This window comes from Rhinatrema bivittatum, chromosome 3 (assembly GCF_901001135.1).
Source record: "Rhinatrema bivittatum chromosome 3, aRhiBiv1.1, whole genome shotgun sequence".
NCBI classification, from domain to species: Eukaryota; Metazoa; Chordata; class Amphibia; order Gymnophiona; family Rhinatrematidae; genus Rhinatrema; species Rhinatrema bivittatum.
Genome location: NC_042617.1, coordinates 479271371 through 479291308, shown reverse-complemented (window position 1 = coordinate 479291308; position 19938 = coordinate 479271371). Strand labels below are relative to the sequence as shown.

General features: G+C 42.9%; 1 protein-coding gene across 3 annotated transcripts in view; it reads right to left on the bottom strand.

Moving 5' to 3' along the window:
* The window catches only part of KLHL29 (kelch like family member 29), a 1215123-nt gene that overhangs the window by 371493 nt on the left and 823692 nt on the right, over positions 1-19938 (bottom strand). For all 3 annotated transcript variants that reach the window (XM_029595999.1, XM_029596000.1, XM_029596001.1), the window contains 2 exons: positions 19632-19779; positions 18380-18928 (listed from right to left, as the gene is read on the bottom strand). In XM_029595999.1, the coding sequence (XP_029451859.1) occupies positions 18380-18928; positions 19632-19779 (697 nt within the window). The remainder of the gene's footprint in view (positions 1-18379; positions 18929-19631; positions 19780-19938) is intronic.

The window sequence follows — 19938 nt, the reverse complement described above, 5'->3', positions numbered from 1 at the left end:
ACACCCCATTTATGCCCAGAATCACTTGCTTTATGCGCGGAAATAGCTTTGAAAAGGACTTCCTACAAGGACACATTATCAAACTTCCATTCTTAAGGAGAATAAATTACATGAAAGTGTTTTATTTATTGCTTTTATTTATTTTGATTTATATTCCACTTTTTGCACTTTTTTCAGCACTTCAAAGTGGATTACAATCTAAGGCCTGGATTCATCATTCTGCAAAGAATGATGAATCCTGCAAAAATGGGGGGCGGGTCTGCAAAAGTCCTCAGCCTTCGCACCACCCCGACTCCTCCCCTCCCCCTAATTTGCATTATATCGCATGCAAAAAGGCCCTTTTCGCATGCAATATGGCCCTAACACACATGATAAAGCTTTAGAAAATAACCCCCTAAATTTGTACCTGAAGCAATGGAGGGTAAAGTGACTTGCCCAAGGTCACAAGGAGCAACAGTGGGTCTTGAACCCTGGTCTCCTGGTTCATAGACCACTGCTCTAATCACTAGGCTACTCCTCCACTTTTGCAGTGCTGCATGTTTGTATCCATCTATCTACATATGCCGATTCAATTGAAATGCACTACAGTGGCAATGTGGATTATTAGTGAACAGGTCCCATTAGAAACAATGAGAATTCTGGTTAATAATGCACATTTTTGTGCATTTACACAGCAGCATACTTTATTGAATCAGCCTGCTGTTAAATATTTGTAGAGGAAGTTGAAGCCTGGTGCTTAAGATCAGTCAAAGGACAGCTACATGGATAATAGAATGTACTCTCTTCATTAACAATCCACTCTAATCCTGACTTGGAGGAGCAATGTTCTCTAGTACTGGGAAGCAATTTATTCACTAGGCTTGTTCTTGTCTGTTTTCTCTCTGGGTACAGATTTCTTTTTGCATCAAGCTATTAATGTTGTTTTGTGAGGAAGATGTTTTCAGTAGCAGAGGTGATACTTGGCAAACTTGGACTTCAACCAAGATCTTAGATTTCCAGATCCGATGTCTTAAAACCAGTGGTACCTCCTAAATCAACAGTCCTGCTTGTTTGTTTAAACCTACTGATATACAGATCTGTCCCTATTGTTTTCTTTACCTTGTAAAAATATTGCAGAACTCTGGATGTGCCTTACACAAAATGAATCTATCTATTTTCCTCGTCTGTAAACAAAACAAAAACAAATGTCTTACAAAATATGAGCTGTCAATTCATATTTCTATCCTAGTAAAGTCATATTTTTTCCCAATCTTTGACTGTCATAATGGACACAGAGTGCAACAGACATTTTAAACAAGTCTGAGACCATTTGCCCTACAAATTAATCTTGGGAATATAAGCAGAATTCTGTTCTGTGTAATTTCTACAGTTATTGACTGTCAGTGAAAAAGTTACAAATATGGTGAAAGAGTACACAGGTAATAAGTTTAAAAAAAGCAATTTTTGTTTAAAATATTGGTACCATACACTTACAGCTATAGGTCCATGAAAACCATAAATATACACAACGAAAAACATTTAGGTTTTCTTTGTCCCTATAAAGCTGTGGGAGTGACAAAAGGGAGAAGGGTGGTAAATCACTAATGATAATTCTCAAAAGGTACTTGAATACCTATAAATGTAATTTTATAAACTAGAAGAGATTATGCTTTTAAATAAAAAAGTATTCCATCTTGGCGTCAAGCAAGCTTCCTGGATCTATTTAGCTGTGCTCCAAAGGATTTGCTTCAAGATGCACTTCAGTACCCTTGCGGCTTACCACATTCAAGCGGAGGGCAAACCAATTTCCATACATCCTCTGATGTCGAAGTTCATGAAAAGTTGAGTTCTCTTCAGATAATATGCTAAGGCCCTATTGCAGTCCAGTGCCTTTTATGTGCACGAGTTGTGGGCAAAACAATGGCTTGATTCAAATGAAAAACGAAACTACATTTGGGAGAAACATGGGTAATTGTGGAGCACCACTCTTTTGTGGAAAGACTGCAGGTATGGTGAATAATGAACCAATGCCTGAAGCTCACGAACTGTTCTAGTTGATGTGATGGTGAATAGGAGTTCTACTTTCCATATAAAGAATTTTAAGGTAGCCAACTTACTGTTCATAAGGTGGTTTCTCTAGTTGTGCCAATACGAAATTGAGATCCCATGGCACTGGTGGCTTAAGAACATAAGAAATTGCCATACTGGGTCAGACCAAGGGTCCATCAAGCCCAGCATCCTGTTTCCAACAGTGGCCATCCAGGCCATAAGAAACTGGCAAGTACCCAAAAACTAAGTCTATTCCATGCTACTGTTGCTAGTAATAGCAGTGGCTATTTTCTAAGTCAACTTAATAGCAGGTAATGGACTTCTCCTCCAAGAACGTATCCAATACTTTTTTTAAACACAGCTACACTAACTGCACTAACCACATCCTCTGGCAACAAATTCCAGAGTTTAATTGTGTTTTGAGTGAAAAAGAACTTTCTCTGATTAGTTTTAAATGTGCCATATGCTAACTTCATGGAGTGCCTCCTAGTCTATTATCTGAAAGAGTAAATAACTGATTCACCTTAACCCATTCTAGACCTCTCATGATTTTAAACATCTCTATCATATCCCTCCTCAGCTGTCTCTTCTCCAAGCTGAAAAGTCCTAACCTCTTTAGGCTTTCCTCATAGGGGAGCTGTTTCATTTCCTTTATCATTTTGGTCGCCCTTCTCTGTACCTTCTCCATTGCAACTATATCTTTTTTGAGATGCGGCGACCAGAATTGTACGCAGTATTCAAGGTGCGATCTCACCATGGAGCGATATAGAGGCATTATGACATTTTCTGTTTTATTCATCATTCCCCTCTATTGGAGTAGTTTTAGCCCAAGGGTCATATTTTCCTATAAGAGTGGCAGAAGATAACCAAGGATCGTTAGGTTTTCAAAATTGTGGAATCTGGTTACTATTTATGATTCTCTCATCCTCCAGTGCGGCACCAATGTTCAGCCTTTAATCCAGATCTGTGTCACTTAACCTAGCTCCATCTTGAAGTGGAGTTATTTCTCAGCCTTCCAAGAAACTTGACAAGGAGTTCTCCTGCTATCTCCTGGTCTCCACGAAGTCAGAGGGCTTGAGATCTATCATGGATTTATGAAGAATGAACAAGAGCCTATAACAGGAGACATTCAAAATAAAGTTACTTCACACCATCCTATTCTTCATTCAAGCAGGAGACTGGATGTGCACCTTGGATCTGGCTCAAAACCATCCATCACTCCCATTGGAAATACTACTGTTTCAAAGTAGATTCCTCTCACTACCAATACAAGATTTTCCCTTTCAGGCTCTCTGCAATCCTGAGGGTCTTCACAAAATGCCTAGCAATAGCAATGGTGAACTTTCGTTATCTGGGAATTTGTGTCCATCCTTACTTGGGTCTGATGGAATCCCTGTAGATATTTCCTTGGAACTGAGAGGAAAAGGGACACTAACCCATGACCCCAATTATGATGAAGGTAATCAAGGCAGGATCCTTGTTCATCTCGGAGGGGAATATTCCTAGAGCATGCTCCAAATGGTGGTATGTCTTGTTCCTGCCTTAGACTGATTAGATTCCTCTTCCTAAGAAACTTCTAGTAGACTCCAGAAGAGAGCCCCCTCCTAGGTCAACTGAACTGGTTGATGCATGGAAACCAGAGGCACAACAGAGCATATCTGATCTAGAGCTGCCAACAAGTCCTCAATTAAGGTGGCAGGATGGAGAGAAGGGTGTCAACATGGAGAGAGGTAAATGCAAATGATTCACCCTCAGGGCCTCTCAATAACTATTCTTGCCTCGAGTGCACCGAATGAGCCCTGATCCTGTGTTCCTATTGCACCAGGGCACAGAGCTTCAATGGTTCTGAAGCTGCGTGTGTCAATGGAGCAAACGGCTGTGTCAGCTGAATCGAGGCACAATGTCTTGACAGATATAGAGGCCAAGTCCTGGTGTGTTGATAGTGCAGACTTTTTATGCATCAACAGATCTGAGGCTTGGAGCATCAATGGCACCGCAGACTGGAGCAAAGACGGTGCAGATAGTCGATGCTTTGATGGTGCTGGGTGCGTCGACAAGACTGATTCCTGACTTTAGTTTTGATGGTGTCAATTGTGCCACCAGCTCCCATGCATGGTGCTTCTTCTAGTGCACTGATGAGCTGCACAGGGCATGCAATGAAAAGCTCATTGACCTCTGTTTGCAAGACTTTCAGACCTTGCTTGAGGAGCTCATGCTCAACTTGGTGCAGAGAAAGCTCGAGGAGGAACAACTCCTTTTCATTGACTTGCAAAGTTCTTCCATCTTCCTATTCCTATTCCTCTGGGATCTTGGTGACATCCAGGCACAGTAATAGTAGCGGGCTGTGGCCCCAGGTATTTGTAACAAATATTGTGGCCACACACAAATTCCTTGAAGCCACTAGAAGTGGCCTTCTTGGAGCTGGATATTCCTTAATAGGGATGTGAATCGTGTGATCGATCGTCTTAACGATCGATTTTGGCTGAGGGGGGGGGGGGGGGGAAATCTGATCGTCATGTTTTTTTTGGTTAAAAAATCGTTTTATAGGGGGAGGGCGGGAAAACCGGCACACCGAAACAACCCTAAAACCCACCCCGACCCTTTAAAACAAATTCCCCACCCTCCCGAACCCCCCCAAAATGTTTTAAATTACCTGGGGTCCAGTGGAGGGGTCCCGGCGCGATCTCCCACTCTCTGGCCATGGCTGCGTTAATAGAAATGGTGCCGGTGGCCCTTTGCCCTTACCGTGTGACAGGGCAAAGGTAGCGCCGGCGCCATTTTGGTTCCTGGCACCCGACATCACGAGTGCATGAGATCGCTCCCGGACCCCCGCTGGACCCCCAGGGACTTTTGGCAAGTCTTGTGGGGGTCAGGAGGCCCCCCCAAGCTGGCCAAAAGTCCCTGGGGGTCCAGCGGGGGTCCGGGAGCGATCTCCTGCACTCGTGACGTCGGGTGCCAGGAACCAAAATGGCGCCGGCGCTACCTTTGCCCTGTCACACGATAAGGGCAAAGGGCCACCGGCGCCATTTCTATTAACGCAGCCATGGCCAGAGAGCGGGAGATCGCGCCGGGACCCCCCCACTGGACCCCAGGTAATTTAAAACATTTTGGGGGGGTTCGGGAGGGTGGGGGATTTGTTTTAAAGGGTCGGGGTGGGTTTTAGGGTTGTTTCGGTGTGCCAGTTTTCCTGCCCTCCCCCTCCCCCGATTTATGATTTTTTGACGATAAATCGGGGGAATTGAAATTGTATCGCGGCTCTAACGATTTTTGATGATTTAAAATATATCTGACGATTGTTTTAAATCGTCAAAAAACGATTCACATCCCTATTCCTTAAACTTTTTGTACTAAGGGGTTTTTTTTATAGCACTGAAAAGCGCTGATGAAGCACTTACAAGACTATGAGGCAACTTGAAGCAAGTTTAAAAAAGAAAGAAAACTACAAATTTCCAAATCAGAGAGAGAGAGGGTACACATCCGTCTGGAAGCTCAGATAATATAAGACTGAAAGGTTCACAAGGCAGCACATAGGCAGGAACTCTGTATAATCAGTAGAGTAAAAGGGTCTGTTCAGCACTATCAGATTACGTCACCTCATATGTTATGGCTAATTCAGCCCTGCTTGCTAAAGGAGAATGAGTGGAAGAACCATTGTAGCAGAGCAAGAATGTACAATACAAGGCGGAGATGGTTCTAGAAAGGAGAGAAAAGATTGGGAAATTTTAAGAGTCAAAGAGTATGAAGAGCTATAAGTGACAATTCATAAATGGAAAAAGCCAGAAGCTAGAGAATGAATGCCAACATGGAATGCGCATCACTGGAATTCTTGTACGAATGTTGTAATAGAAGATGATGATCTACATGTAAGTCTTGTGGCAAAGTTCTATTAAAACTATAATGATAAAAACATAATAGCTTGAAGAGATTAACACTGTCCAAATATAAAATGGTTAACACTTGGACCCCAAATTTTGCAGAGTCTGTTGTCAAAAAATGGAGAAGTTCCTGGACATGACAAGCATTAGTGACAGGAATGGGAAACAGTCACTACGAAACTCTCTGTATAATTTTTATGTTGGAAATTGTTGTGATGAACAAGACCAGTATATAGAATACCAATATATAGAATATACTAACTGCATTAGGAGCCGTTAGGAAGGCCAATATTATTGTACAGCATTTTAAAAAATGTAATGTAGAATGAATGCAGACAAGAGATAATATATTAAAGATAGCTTTCAAACAACTGAACATGCCAGTATATACATGCATATATGGCCGCATGCAGATTTATAATAGTATTTTGTAACCTGTGCATATTAGATATGCACATATTATAAAATACTTGTATCTTTACCCTGCAATATATGCACATATTTATTTTTATGCATGAATACATTCAATGCATTGAATGCATACTTTTCCTATCTATTTTAAAACCACGTCAGTATATTTTAAAATGTACGCATAATTGACATTAGCAGTTGTACCAATTGCTCTATTAGTTTGCCCAATCTTTCTTCAAGCCAGTGAGACTCTCCTGGTTCTTCAGTCTTAACTCCCCCAGTTCACATGGTTCAAAGCACAACTCAGGAGCCGGCTGTGGAGGATGATGTGGCCTGAGGCATTGCTAGGCCGCTGTCCTCCTCCTATTCACCATCAAACAGGGGGAAGAGAGGAAAACACCAAAGGACAAATCCACTAGGAGAGGGCTGTGTTCAAAAAGCTGGAAAACATCTACAGGGAAAAGCAGTCGAAGTATCAAGGAAATTTTATTGCATCAAATCAATTGTCAGGCAGATAGATCTTTCGAAGTTTAAATCGGTACAATCAGTCTCCTGACATGGGCCGTGTTTTCCACATTTGGGCTCGTTTAATTTCAGATTTTTCCAGCGGTTTTGCGGGGTCTTGCTATTTTTACATCTACAATTCTATTATATTTTACAGATATTATGTTTCATTATTGTTGAAGATCTTTTCAGTCTCCTGTTCTGTCCCTCCCAATGCAGCCAGTGAGAAACATGGCCAGTGTCAGGGGACTCACAGTGTTGTTACCATGAACTGATTATACCGCTTTAATCTTCGCAAGATCTGTCTGCCTGACAATTGATTTGATGTAATAACATTTCCTTGATGCTTCAAGACGGCTTTTCCCTGTAGATGTTTTCTAACTCTTTGAACACACCCCTCTTCTAGTGGACTCCTCCTATTCATGACATAAGGGTGAGTTAGGGGACTGGAGGAGGAGGGAGTGCAATAGAGGGAGTGAGAAGATTGGGTTGGGGGAAAAGAATGAACTGCGGTGAGTGAGAGGATGGGTGAACCAGAGCAAGTGAGGGGATGGGGGGAGAACCAGAGCAAGTGAGGGGATCAGATGCGGAAAAGAGAACCAGGGTGAGTTTGGGGATGGAGAAGGAGAGTGAATCAGAGCAAGTAAGTGGAAGGGGGAGGGTGTGAACAAGGGTGAATAAGAGGATGGAAGAAAGGGAAGCAAGCCAGGAAGGGTGAATGGATCAGGTAGGGGGAAGTGAAAAAGGCAGAGTAAGGGGATGGGAGAAGAAAATGAACCAGGGAGAGTGAAGGGATCAGAGGAGGGGTGTGAATGAGACCAAGTGAGGGGATAAGGGGAGGGAAGTAAATGAGGAATTGAGGTGATAGGAGTGGGTTGGAGACTGAGTAATGGGGAGAAAGGGAATGTGAGGAGATGGGAGAGAGTGCTAGGAGAAAGTAAATGAGAGATAGTGAGTGAAGGGATCTTGGGGCTGGGGGGAGAGTGAGGTATCATGGAGAGGTGGGGAGAGTGAGAGAAGAAAGTGACTGAGTGATTGTGGGATGGGAGAGTGTACCATTGTGAAAGTGAGGGAGGAAATGGGGGAGAGAGTGAGGAGACTGGAGTGGCAGTGGAGCATGAATGGATCTCCAAGGGTGTAAGTGGAGTGAAGAGATTGGAGGATGTGTAGGATGTGTAGGATGTGAGGGAGAGGACTGGAGCGGGAATTGGGGTATGAGGGGGATCAGCGAAAGAGAGGATGGGGTGTGATTGGAGGGGGGTTGTGACTTTCTTCCTTCTCCACACCCATCCCCTAGCTATCCTTCTTTCCTCCTCCTCCTCATCCCAAAATTATTTATTTAGCTCATCCCTCTTCATTGGTAGCTCAGGTTGAGTTATGTTCAGGTACTTCCCTTTCCCCAAAGGACTTATAATCTTAGGGTAGATAGGAAAAATGCTTAGTAAATGATGTCCTAAGTTTATACCTGAGGCAACAGAGGGTGAAGTGACTTGCCCAAGGTCAAAAGAAGCATCACTGGGATTTGAACCTGGCCTTCTTCCCTGGTTCTCAGCCTGCTGCTCTAACCACTAGATCAGCGGTTCTCAACCGGTGTGCCATGACACACCATTGTGTCGCGGCTCCCGGTGTCCCACAGCCTCAGTTATACTGGGGTGGCTTGAGGGGAGCTGGGAGGAGTGGAAGTGTCCAGGCCCATGGCAGCGAAGAAGCCCGACTCTGTGGCCATCACGGGCTGGAAGTGCTGAAATTAAACATAGCGGCGAGCCACAAATGTAAGAGGCCAGCCACATCAGGATTTCCCGCTTCCAAAGCGGCAGGGAACCGCAATAAGAGTAGGGATTCCCCAAAGCAGCAGTGACTCGCAAGCACGAAGAGGTCGGTTGCTCTGGGGATGTTCCCCCATGCAACAGTGAGCGCGGCACTCAGCCATGCTGATTACAGATGGGGCAATTGGAGCTCCCAGCGGCCGTAAAAGCAGGCAGATGGGGGGGCCGCGGGAGCCTAGGGATATCCCCACAGCCAGAAGAAAGGCTTGAGTGCTGTGGCATATTTTTCTAAAATAAATGTTTGCTGCTTCAGTGTGGCTGAGAAGGCAGCTGCAGCACTGGGAAATCTGCCACTTCGAAATTAAAGTTGAGCACAGCACTGGGGCTCTGAGCAAAATGTGTGAGAGAGAAAGAGACTGGGCAGGGAGGTGACTGCGGTGTGTGTGAGTGACAGAGACTGGGCAAGGAGGTGACAGGGGTGAGTGTGAGAGACAGAGACTGGGCAGGGAGGTGACTGGGGTGAGCGTGAGAGACAGAGACTGGGCAGGGAGGTGACTACGGTGTGTGTGAGTGACAGAGACTGGGCAGGGAGGTGACAGGGGTGAGAGACAGACTGGGCAGGGAGGTGATGGGTGTGTGTGTGAGAGAGATTGGGCAGGGAGGTGATGGGTGTGTGTGCGAGACAGAGAGAGACTGGGCAGGGAGGTGACGGGTGTGTGTGCGAGACAGAGAGAGACTGGGCAGGGAGGTGACGGGGGTGTGTGAGAGACAGAGAAAGACTGGGCACGGAGGTGATGGGTGTGTGTAAGAGACAGAGAGAGACTGGGCAGGGAGGTGACTGGGGTGTGTGTGAGACACAGAGACTGGTTAGGGAGGTGACTGGAGTGCGTGTGAGAGACAGAGATAAGATTAGGCAGGGAGGTGACTGGTGTCTTTGTGTGAGGGGTGTCTTTGTGTGAGACAGACTGGTCGTAGGGTTTAATTGGGGTGTGTGTGTGTGTGTGTGTGTGAGTGACTTGTAGGCCCTAAAGAAGAGAACCGTGAGGACAGAGCTTCAGCAGCTGCTACTGTTCCTGGTATGTGCTTTCAAGGGAAAGGAGTAGGAGAGTTGCTGGAGAGGGTAAGTAAAGGTGGCATTTTAAGTTTATTTTTCTTGATTGACTGCCATTTTAATTATTGAGTATTATGTGATGTGTCTGCTGTTTTTAAATATTTTATTGATATTTGGACAATTTTTAATAATTTTTATGAGTTTTAATTGTTTGACCTTATTCTGTTCATCAGCTATTTTGAAAAATTTATTTATATAGTTTTTCAATTATTTTTGTGTGGGGATCTGTAGCAGCTTGGCTAGTTCTGTTTTCCTAATAGGAGGTGAATTAGTGTTTAGGACCTGATTTAATATTTGTAGTGTTGCCTTTTCATAGATAGGGTTGTTATGTGTTCCATAATGCAGGTGTAACTTTGTGCAGATTAGTTTCTGTGCATTACTGCAGATCCTGGGACTGTGTTAGGTGCTATATTTCTCTTTCCATTTCTCCAGGTTTGCACTGTGCAGAGTGGCTTTTTTTGGTTTTCCATTCCAGTTTGTCTCCATATTTATAATTTGTGGTCTTTCTGTATTTGGTGAAGGTTGGTTCTGTGTATGTGACAGAGGTGAGGTATTTTACTAGCATGTAGGCAATTGTATCAATCTTATTTGTTGTGTTTTCTAAATAGGATATGAATTAGTGGTAAATTATTGCCTTTTCATAAGGAGGGCTATTGTGCCTGGTAGTAAAGGGAGTTTGTTTTGCTTTTATTGAGATGTCATCAGAACCAGAATATCTTTTTTTTGCATGGTGAGTTGTACGGGCAATGCCCTAGTTCTGCTCTGCATCCATTGTTGGAGGTCAAGGGGGTTTCCGTGGATGCAGAGTGTATGTTAACATATAGCCCCGTGACGGTCACATGTTCAGTGTGTCACGCATGTGAGAACTATCTGTCAGGTGTATCCCGGCCTAAAAAAGGTTGAGAACCACTGCACTAGAGCTCCACTAACGAATAAGGATATAGGAGACCTGCTACTTAGTGAAAGGAATAGATGTCTAACTGATAGCCCATGTTTTGATCTCCTCTTGGAGCAAAAGACATATGTTTCAGTTCAACACTTGTTAACATAGCCTGTTTGGGTAGATCCTGTGCTTAATAAAGAATCTGTTACATCTTGAGCTAGAAATCATATACGGCAGTCCAGCAAGTGAAGATAGTTTGTCTGTTAAGAAACTGTCTCTTCCTGCCAGGTATGTGGTCCTTAGGACTATCACATGACAGAATGCCAAACCCTACATCTCTACCCTATTTCTATTCCTGCTCATTCAGGTAAGAAACATAAGAAACAAAAGACTTGCCATATTGGGTGAGACCAAAGGTCCATCAAGCCCAGCATCCTGTTTCGAACAGTGGTTAATCCAGGTCACAAGTACCTGACAGGATCCCAAGAGCTAGACAGATTTCAAGCTGCTTAGCCCAAGAATAAGCAGTGGATTTCTGCAACTCTACCTTAATAATGGTTTCTGAATTTTTCTTCCAGGAACTTGTCCAAATCATTTTTAAACGCAGTTACACTGATAATTTTCATCACATCTTCTGGGAATGAATTCCAGAGCTTAATTATACAAATAAATTATTAGTTCTCAATGTACAATTTAGCAACTTCATTTTGTGTCCTCCTAGTCTTTGTACTTTCTGAAAGAGTAAAAAACTGATTCACTTGTTCCAAACCACTCATCTTATAGACCCCTATCATATCTCCCCTCATCCATCTCTTCTCCAAGCTGAGGAGTCTAACGTCTTTAGCCTTTCCTCATAGGGAATTGTTCCATCCCCTTTATTTTGGTCACCCTTTTTCGAACCTTGGGTGTGCAGTACTGGTCACAATACTCAAGATGAGATTGCACTATGGAGTGATACATAGACATCATGAAATTCTCTGTTTTAGTCTCCATTCCTTTATTAATTCCTAGCATGTTATTTGCTTTCCTGGCTGCTGCTGCACACTGAGTAGAAGACATGACAGCAGAAAAAGATAATTGATGGCAGAAAAAGACCATGCAGCCTATCTAATCTACCCACACACACATACCTGCTCAGATCTACAATCTCTACCATTCCACTTTCTGTGATAAGCATTGAAAACAGAACATGAGAATTTTTGCTTACAAAACAGCTAAATTTTGCAAAGTACACTAGGAATAGTTTCATTACAATTTACAAGGTAAATTAATACCATACCATATAATGACTAAGACCAATATCTCACAGGATCTCAAAGAGAAAAAGGCAGAAAAGGATCAATCAACTCATACCATCTGGCAGTAATTAACTCAACCAAACAAAATTCATCTTTTAAGAATTCAGAAGCTATTCAAGAAAATAAATGCAAAATAAACCAGTCTTTTCTTATACCTATGAAAACATTAAACCGTTAAGAAAGTTCATGGCTGACTTATTAAACCTTGCTGGGACCAATCACAAGGGTGCAAGGACCCTAATAAGTACAAAAAGTGGTTAGTGGACAATGACGATGATACTGAAAGGAAAGATTCAGAAATGTAAGAATGATATTTCTATACAAAGGTGTTTTTTCCCCTAAAAGTTGAATAAACAGTTATATTTTACCATGCTATCTATCCGAGAACATGGCTATCTGATTATCCATCTGGACCAGATACATTTTATAGGCAAACTGATTTCTGAAGGCCTTTAGAGTATTTAGAGCAGCCCTTATCTCCAAGAGGTTGATAAAATCTTAAAATAGGCAAGAGGGCCCTGGGTGTGTAACTCCTGTAGGTCAGAGCCCAGAATAGGTTGGATGCATCCATGATAGGTATAATTTGATATGGAGTTTAGAAGAGGGGGCCCTTAGTTAAACTGTAATGGGAAAGCCACTAAGACATTTTTTAACTTTTCCATGACCAGAATGCTGCCCTATAATCTCTATGGGGCGGATTTTCATACTCCGCGAATAGGCCTACTTTTGTTTGCGCTCCAGGCGCAAACAAAAGTACGCTGGATTTTAGTAGATACGCGCGGAGCCGCACGTATCTGCTAAAAACCTGGATCGGCGCGCGCAAGGCTATCGATTTTGTATAGCCGGCGCGCGCCGAGCCGCGCAGCCTACCCCCATTCCCTCCGAGGCCGCTCCGAAATCGGAGCGGCCTCGGAGGGAACTTCCTTTTGCCCTCCCCTCACCTTCCCCTCCCTTCCCCTACCTAACCCACCCACCCGGCCCTGTCTAAGCCCCCACCTTACCTTTGTCAGGGGATTTACGCCTCCCAGAGGGAGGCGTAAATCCCCGCGCGCCAGCGGGCCTCTTGCGCGCCGGGCCGCGACCTGGGGGCGGGTACGGAGGGCGCGGCCACGCCCCCGGACTGCCCCGGGCCGTAGCCACGCCCCCGTACCTGCCCCCAAAACGCTGCCGACACGCCCCGAAAATGCCGCGACGACCGGGACCGCCCCCGACACGCCCCCGACACGCCCCCCTCGGAGAACCCCGGGACTTACGCGAGTCCCGGGGCTCTGCGCGCGCCGGTAGGCCTATGTAAAATAGGCGCACCGGCGTAAATCCGGGCGGATTTACGCGAGTAGGGCTCTTAAAATCCGCCCCTATGTGTCCTCTGTCTACTGAGAATTCAATGTGCATTGGGTTTGTTTCATAAGGAGACAGACAATAGAGGTATTAGGGGTGTGCATTCGTTTTGAACTTAAATGTAAAGCGCAACTTATTTTTTTTTTTTAACTTAAAAAAGTGATGAGGCGTAAACGATCGGATTTCCAACTTATTCAACATAGCTATGTTGAATACGTTGGAAATCGCGATTGTTGATCTAAATAAAAATTTAAACCCCTCACCCTCTTTAATCCCCCCCCCCAAGACTTACCAAAACTCCCCAAGCTGGCCAAAAGTTCCGTGAGGGTCCGGGAGCGGACGCGCGGGGAATCACGTGACGCCGCATCACTCCGACGTGACGCCGACCTCACGTGCTCCTTGCAAAGGAGTTCAGAAATGGCGTCCTGACCCCGCTGGACCACCAGGGAGTTTTGGTAAGTCTTGGGGGGGGGGGGATTAAGGCGGGTGAGGGGTTTAAATTTTTATTTGCACATATGGACATAGACTCAACTTATGGAATTCTCCATATGTCCATATTGACCGCAAATGACCCCCCTTTCGACATGGACTTATGAACTTAAACTTTTGGTCTGCACATCCCTAAGAGGTATCATGAAACACTGCAGCCCTGAGATCTAGCATTTTCTACTGACTACAATTGTTTCCCATGCTGCAGTCACAATATCTTGGGCTCTGTCATTAGGAAGATAGGTCTTGGCCTGAGGGCTATCTAGCAGAATCTCTGTGAACTCCACATGAGGTGATGGCTGAGATGAGACTTGGGAAAGTTGAAGACAAACCCTAATACCTACACGACTGGAAGGTGATCCACACTAATTTGTTCATCCTGGCCTTGATCTTGATCAGTCAGTTATCTAGATGGGAAATACATCTACTCCTAGCTTGTGCATGTATGTAATGACAACAACCAGACATATGTTGAACACGCACAGAACAGAAGCTAGACCAAATGTCAGGATATAATAGAAATGCTATGTTCCTATTATAAATAAGAGACACTTTCTGGGACTTCGATGCATCCCGCTTAGGCCCTCCTTCAGGGTCCAGAGGAGACCATCAATCCTTTTAATTTAGCAGAGGAAGAACCTAAGGAAATACCCTTTAAATTTTCCTTTTCCAACAATGTGTTCAGGACCCTTAGGTCTAGGATAGTCTGAATCCCAAGATTTTCTCAGGAATTGGAAAGTATTGAGAGGAAAATCTCAACCTCTCTCCTGTGGTGGGAGAGGTTTGAATGCATAGTTTCCCAACACATGCAACCTAGTTTGTCTGAGATGCAAATCAACAATTTCTGAGGTTATTTTGTCTATTCTGCACACTTCCAGACTTTGAAGGGGACTTTCATAAGAACATAAGAAATTGCCATACTGGGTGAGACTGAGGGTCCATCAAGCCCAGAATCCTATTTTCAGTAGTGGCTAATCCAGGTTACAAGTACCTGGCAAGTACCCAAACATTAAATAGATCTCATGCTACTAATGCCAGTAATAAGCAGCTATTCCCTAAGTCAACTTGACTAATAGCAATTTATAGACTTCTCCTCCAGGAACTTGTCCAAACCTTTTTAAACCCAGCTAAGCTAACTTCTTTAATCACATCCTCTGGCAACTCTTTCCAGAGCTTAAATTGTGCATTTTCATGAAAAGCCATGGTAAGATGTTGCTCAAAATTGGTGGATAGTTGTTGAGGAACCAGTATGGCTCAGTTTTGAATCAGGAAGCCAGGATGTCCCCCAGACCTGGCTTCTTCAGAGCATGGGCTGCATTCACCACATATAAACCCTTGGAGTCAAGCATTCACAAAAAGTGGCAACATGCTGGAGCCTCTGCTTGAAGATCAGCACTTGCCCATTTCAACTCATGAGTTGAGACCTTCAAGTCATTGAAGTGATTTGTCTGGAGCCTGGGACTGTCCAGCCTAGTCATGAATTGACTGAGGACCACTTCAAAGAGTCAGAGCCACCATCAAAACCATGGTCACTTCCTAGGGTCTTCTCCTTGCAAGAATTCCAACCAAACAGATTCCCAAAGAAGTACTTGTAGATGATATCACCATTCCCATTGTTTCTAAGACTGGTAATCTGGGAGTTATATTGGACACAAAATTGTTATGAAACTGCAAATTGTTAGAGTGGTAAAGGGGGTGTTTTACTAATTTCATTTACTACAAAGATTGCACCCCTTTTTGAGTGAAATTGACTTAACTGAGATGTATTCTTTTATGATCTCTTTTTTTGATTACTGCAGTTTGCTGTACCTGGGTCTGCCGAATTCCACCATTCATGCATGCAATTGCTACAGAATGTGATTGCTCATATTATTTCAGGAATTTCATTGCTTGTCCACATCTCTCCTGTCTTGGCTGAACTTCATTGGCTACCTATAATCTGGCACATTAAATTCAAAATAGCAATGCTTGTGTTCAAATGAATTTGTGATTTAGCGCCGCCATCTTTTAATGTAACCTTGAAATTATATCAACCAGTCAGGAGTTTGTGGTCCGATTCTTGAAATTTTACTTTGTGTTCCCTTGTTCAGGGCAATCAGATTGAATGAATTTAGAGATTGCTTATTTTATGTACAAGGTCCAACCATTTGGCACACTCCCCGGATATGGTAAAGGCAGAACCTTCATTATTGAAGCTCGGAAAACTGGAAAAGTAATTCTTTTTTGAGCGAGCCTTCTCTAATGTAAAGTGATGAACTCATTTTTTTGGTTTCCATATGTTAAGCAGCTAGTGATGTTTTATTATTAGATGCTTGGTTTTAGACATAATAGGCAGAGGCCAGGGTTGAGTATGTTATGTTAAACAGAAATAAATAGAGACTGTCTCCAGTCCTCAGCCTGAAGGATTTGCAATTAAGGAATGTAATGGGATCTATACTTTTAGACCTCGGCGGGGGGGAGTGGGGGGGTTAAAGTATAGCTGTAGAGGAGCGTTTGGGAAAGTCATTGATTGCTTATATGTTTTTATTTTTTAACATCTGTGTTTTTTTTATTATGAATGTCAATATTGTAAACTGCCAAGAAATGGTGATTGGTGGCCTAGAAATGAGTAAAGCAAATAAATAATAAATAAATTGATAAATAAATAAATAAATATCTATCTGATAGGTACTGTAGGTGCAGAGCCTCTCCTGCCAAGCCCAAACCACTCTTGGTGACATCTTTGTATAAAAGCTATACAGACACCCAGTACCCAGACACTTTTAGCACTCAGTGAGATGAACTGTGAGCGACATTTGTGAGTATTTTAAAGCTACTGGATTACTTCACTGATCTGCTGCAAGGTCTGGTTACCACAGGGCTTGAACTAAGGATGGCTGAATTTTGAAGAGCAAATGCCTTGACTATTCTGAGATAATGCATATAAATACAGTAATATTGTAAATGACAGTAGATAAAGTCCAAAAATGTCCATCCAGTCTGCCCAGTAAGTTTGTTTTTTTTTTTTTTTTTTAGAGTGATGGTAGTAGTAACTGCCACTCCATGAAGGTTACTCCCATGCAGAAATGTAAACTTTAGGTGTAATAGAAGAGTTACCCTATTTCTCATTTCCATTCTCTAGCAAATAGGGATCCTCTGGCTAGAGACCTTTTTCTCAGGAAGCATTGGAAAAATCTTCCATGCTAGAGCAAGCTGAAGTTCCATGAATCATGTATGGATCCTATATACTTGCTTACCAGAAAATTCTAGTTTCAAAAGCAATTGTTTATAAAATAATGTAAACTGAAAATAAATCTACATGTGAATACTAGATGCCTCAAAAAAATATTTACTCAGACAGCACTTGGTGAATTGATTCATTTAATGCATAATTCTAGAAGATCACTTGACCCATTGCAAACCAAACAGCATTTCAAAACACTTTTTAAAATAAGTAGTAAAAAAAAAAAAGCAGCCAATTAAGAACATGTAACATTTTTTCACTGAATGGATTCAAATTTAGCCCTATAGGAATAAAACCCAGTCAAATGGAACACACTGTAATTAAGGGGAAACAAAATGTGAAATTTCAAATCAGTTCTCTAATGAACTCTAAAAATATCAGCACCCTATCACTGCGACGGGCAAGACCTGTTCTCTCTCTTTGGGTTATCGTTCAGTAATTATTCAAACCATGGTGTAAGGCTGGATTGGCAAGTCAGACAACAAAATAGACACTCTCAGGAATTTAATGAGATGAGTCTTGAGGCCTTCTGCAGTGCATCTGATTATAATGCTGGATAAGTTAAGTTGGAAAAAAAAACAGAGCAAGCTGTGTATTATTCAGAAAGTGTGAAATCAGAATGAGTTTAGAGATATAAACCCTCTGGGGAGATTTTTAAAAAATGACCCACATCTAATCCCACAATGTTTGCGCTGGAATTCTTAAGGTAATATGGCAACCTTCTTTTTTTTTTCTTTTTTACAGGTTGGTTTTCAAGCTCTCTTATGTGTTTATATATATGTATATATCTACACAGACACACACAAACATATACATACACTTTCCTTACACATTTTGAACATTATATTTTTTTTTATATTCTGAAGATTAGATGTGCAATGGTGAAATTAAACCTAGAAAAAGCACATAAATATAAATTACTTTTCTGAATAAGCTTAGGCTCCGAGAGGGTTTTTTTGTATATACAGTAAGCTTGATTAATTGCCTTCTGAACCATACACCAGCTTTAGGTAAGACATCAGCTATTGACTGATGATCAGCATGTCAGCAGCTAAGTAGCACTGGCGTTTAAGCATAATTTAGGATGAAAATAAAGGCCCCTCTTGGAAATATTTACGGTACGCTTGACAAATTCTTTTAGTTAAATATGCTTCAAAATAAGGTATATAACCCTATAAGATAGATGAAAATAGGAAAGCTTGAATTTTTTTTGGCAGGCACAAGAGAGGTCAATTTAACAGTAATAAAGCCTACTTTTCTCCCCAACATTAATTCATAAATGCATCTGCAGGGCGTAGGAGTCGAAATTTGACTCTGAACTGCTGGCACAGCTCCATTAACCAAAACTGCCTTTTATGCCTTCCTGGGACACCGCATACTATCATCATATTCATGCGAGCTGGGGGTTCAAAACATTCCAGTAAGAAAATAAAAACAAATGTAGGCAACTTACCTTTTGGATGCCACGGGTCTGTAAACTCATACTTTCCCATGCCGATAGTCCGTAGCATTTGCACCCCATTTGTGGTGTCCTGGCTGACAGTCTGGTTGGGCGGAGGCTGGGGGGCAGCCTGCCCATTGGTAGCTGGCACACTATTCGGTAAAGCAGCCGAAGGCAGCGGAGGTGGCGGCGGAGGCAGAAGAGGGCAAGCCAAATGGCCATTCCCTACCGCGGCATGGCCTGGGTGAGGCACCTGACCCATTCCACTCAGAGAAGACATGGCCATCGGCTGGCTGCTTCTGTACATAGGCTGGCTTGGCAGACTTACAACCATATTGCTGAGAGGCCTCGATGCCTGCTGGTGCTGCTGAAGCTGGTAATGAGCAGTCATTAATGGAAGCTGTGGTGCAACGTGAGGGGAGATGGTAGGCGTCACGCCAATGATAGGAGCCTGAACGTTCACCGCTTGGCTGTAGGTCGGAGGCTGAGCCATTCCGTACGAATGAGCTATAAGTGGTGGCTGGCCACTTGCTGAAACTGCCGTGGTCCACGACGATGCACCTGAAATGGAAAAACAAAACAAAACAAAACAAAACAATAGGAATAATTCTAACAACTATCAACAGTCTCGCCCAGATCTGAACATGATGGGCTACAAAAAAAAAAGGCCAAAAAACATTTTTATAGGAACCAAGGTCTTTTTTCTTTATTTGTGAGAATAAGACTGAGGAGAATTTGGGATGTTTCCACAAAATTTGAACGTGTCAGACATAAAAGCAGCTGATAAAATAGATTGCGCAACATCTGTGTATAATAATACAGATTTGGTATGTTATACAGCTTAAGTGCACCTCCACAAGAATTAGTCTCCATCTTCCCCCCCCCCCCTCTCATGCTTACCTGGCTCCCTGACAAATACAGAACACTCTCTAGATAGATAGATAGCGGTGCTCCAGCCACTACAAATGGATTGAAATTATGAGTCTGGCACAGCAGCACGATGCGTGATGTGTCCTGAAGCTCAGAATAGATTCCAGTGGTGCTGAACATAAGAGAGCTTAAAGTACTACCGGCCTGCTTTCACAGGGTCATAAACAGGAAATAAATGCCTTAATGAACTTGCAGGCATATTAATATGCTTCTATTAGATGAGATGTAGAATGAAACAAGAAAGAGAAAACCTGGTTGAAGTGTTCGTGAAATGTAGATAAAGGCTCAGTTCGGATACAACATTCTGACAGGTATAAGCACTCCCGATAGCTACCTGGGGTTTCATTTTCTCTCATTTGTTTCGATGGAGGTTCCTCTGTATCCCAGGGGGTAGACTGGTTGATAGGTGTTTGCCCCCACCTCACACTTGTTGCAAGAAGCTGCCCTTGGGTTTGATTTTCAGTCTTGGATGGACCAGATGACTAAAGGAAAGAAAAACATATAACAGAAAGCAATAATAAGTACTCAGCTTGTTCAAAAGACCCATCTGGCTTGTTACTTGACTCTTTTGCTGTAAATCTTAATCCTGGGCCTTTTTCTTTTTCAACATTTTCTTCTTGTGTTTTTATTTTATTATTATT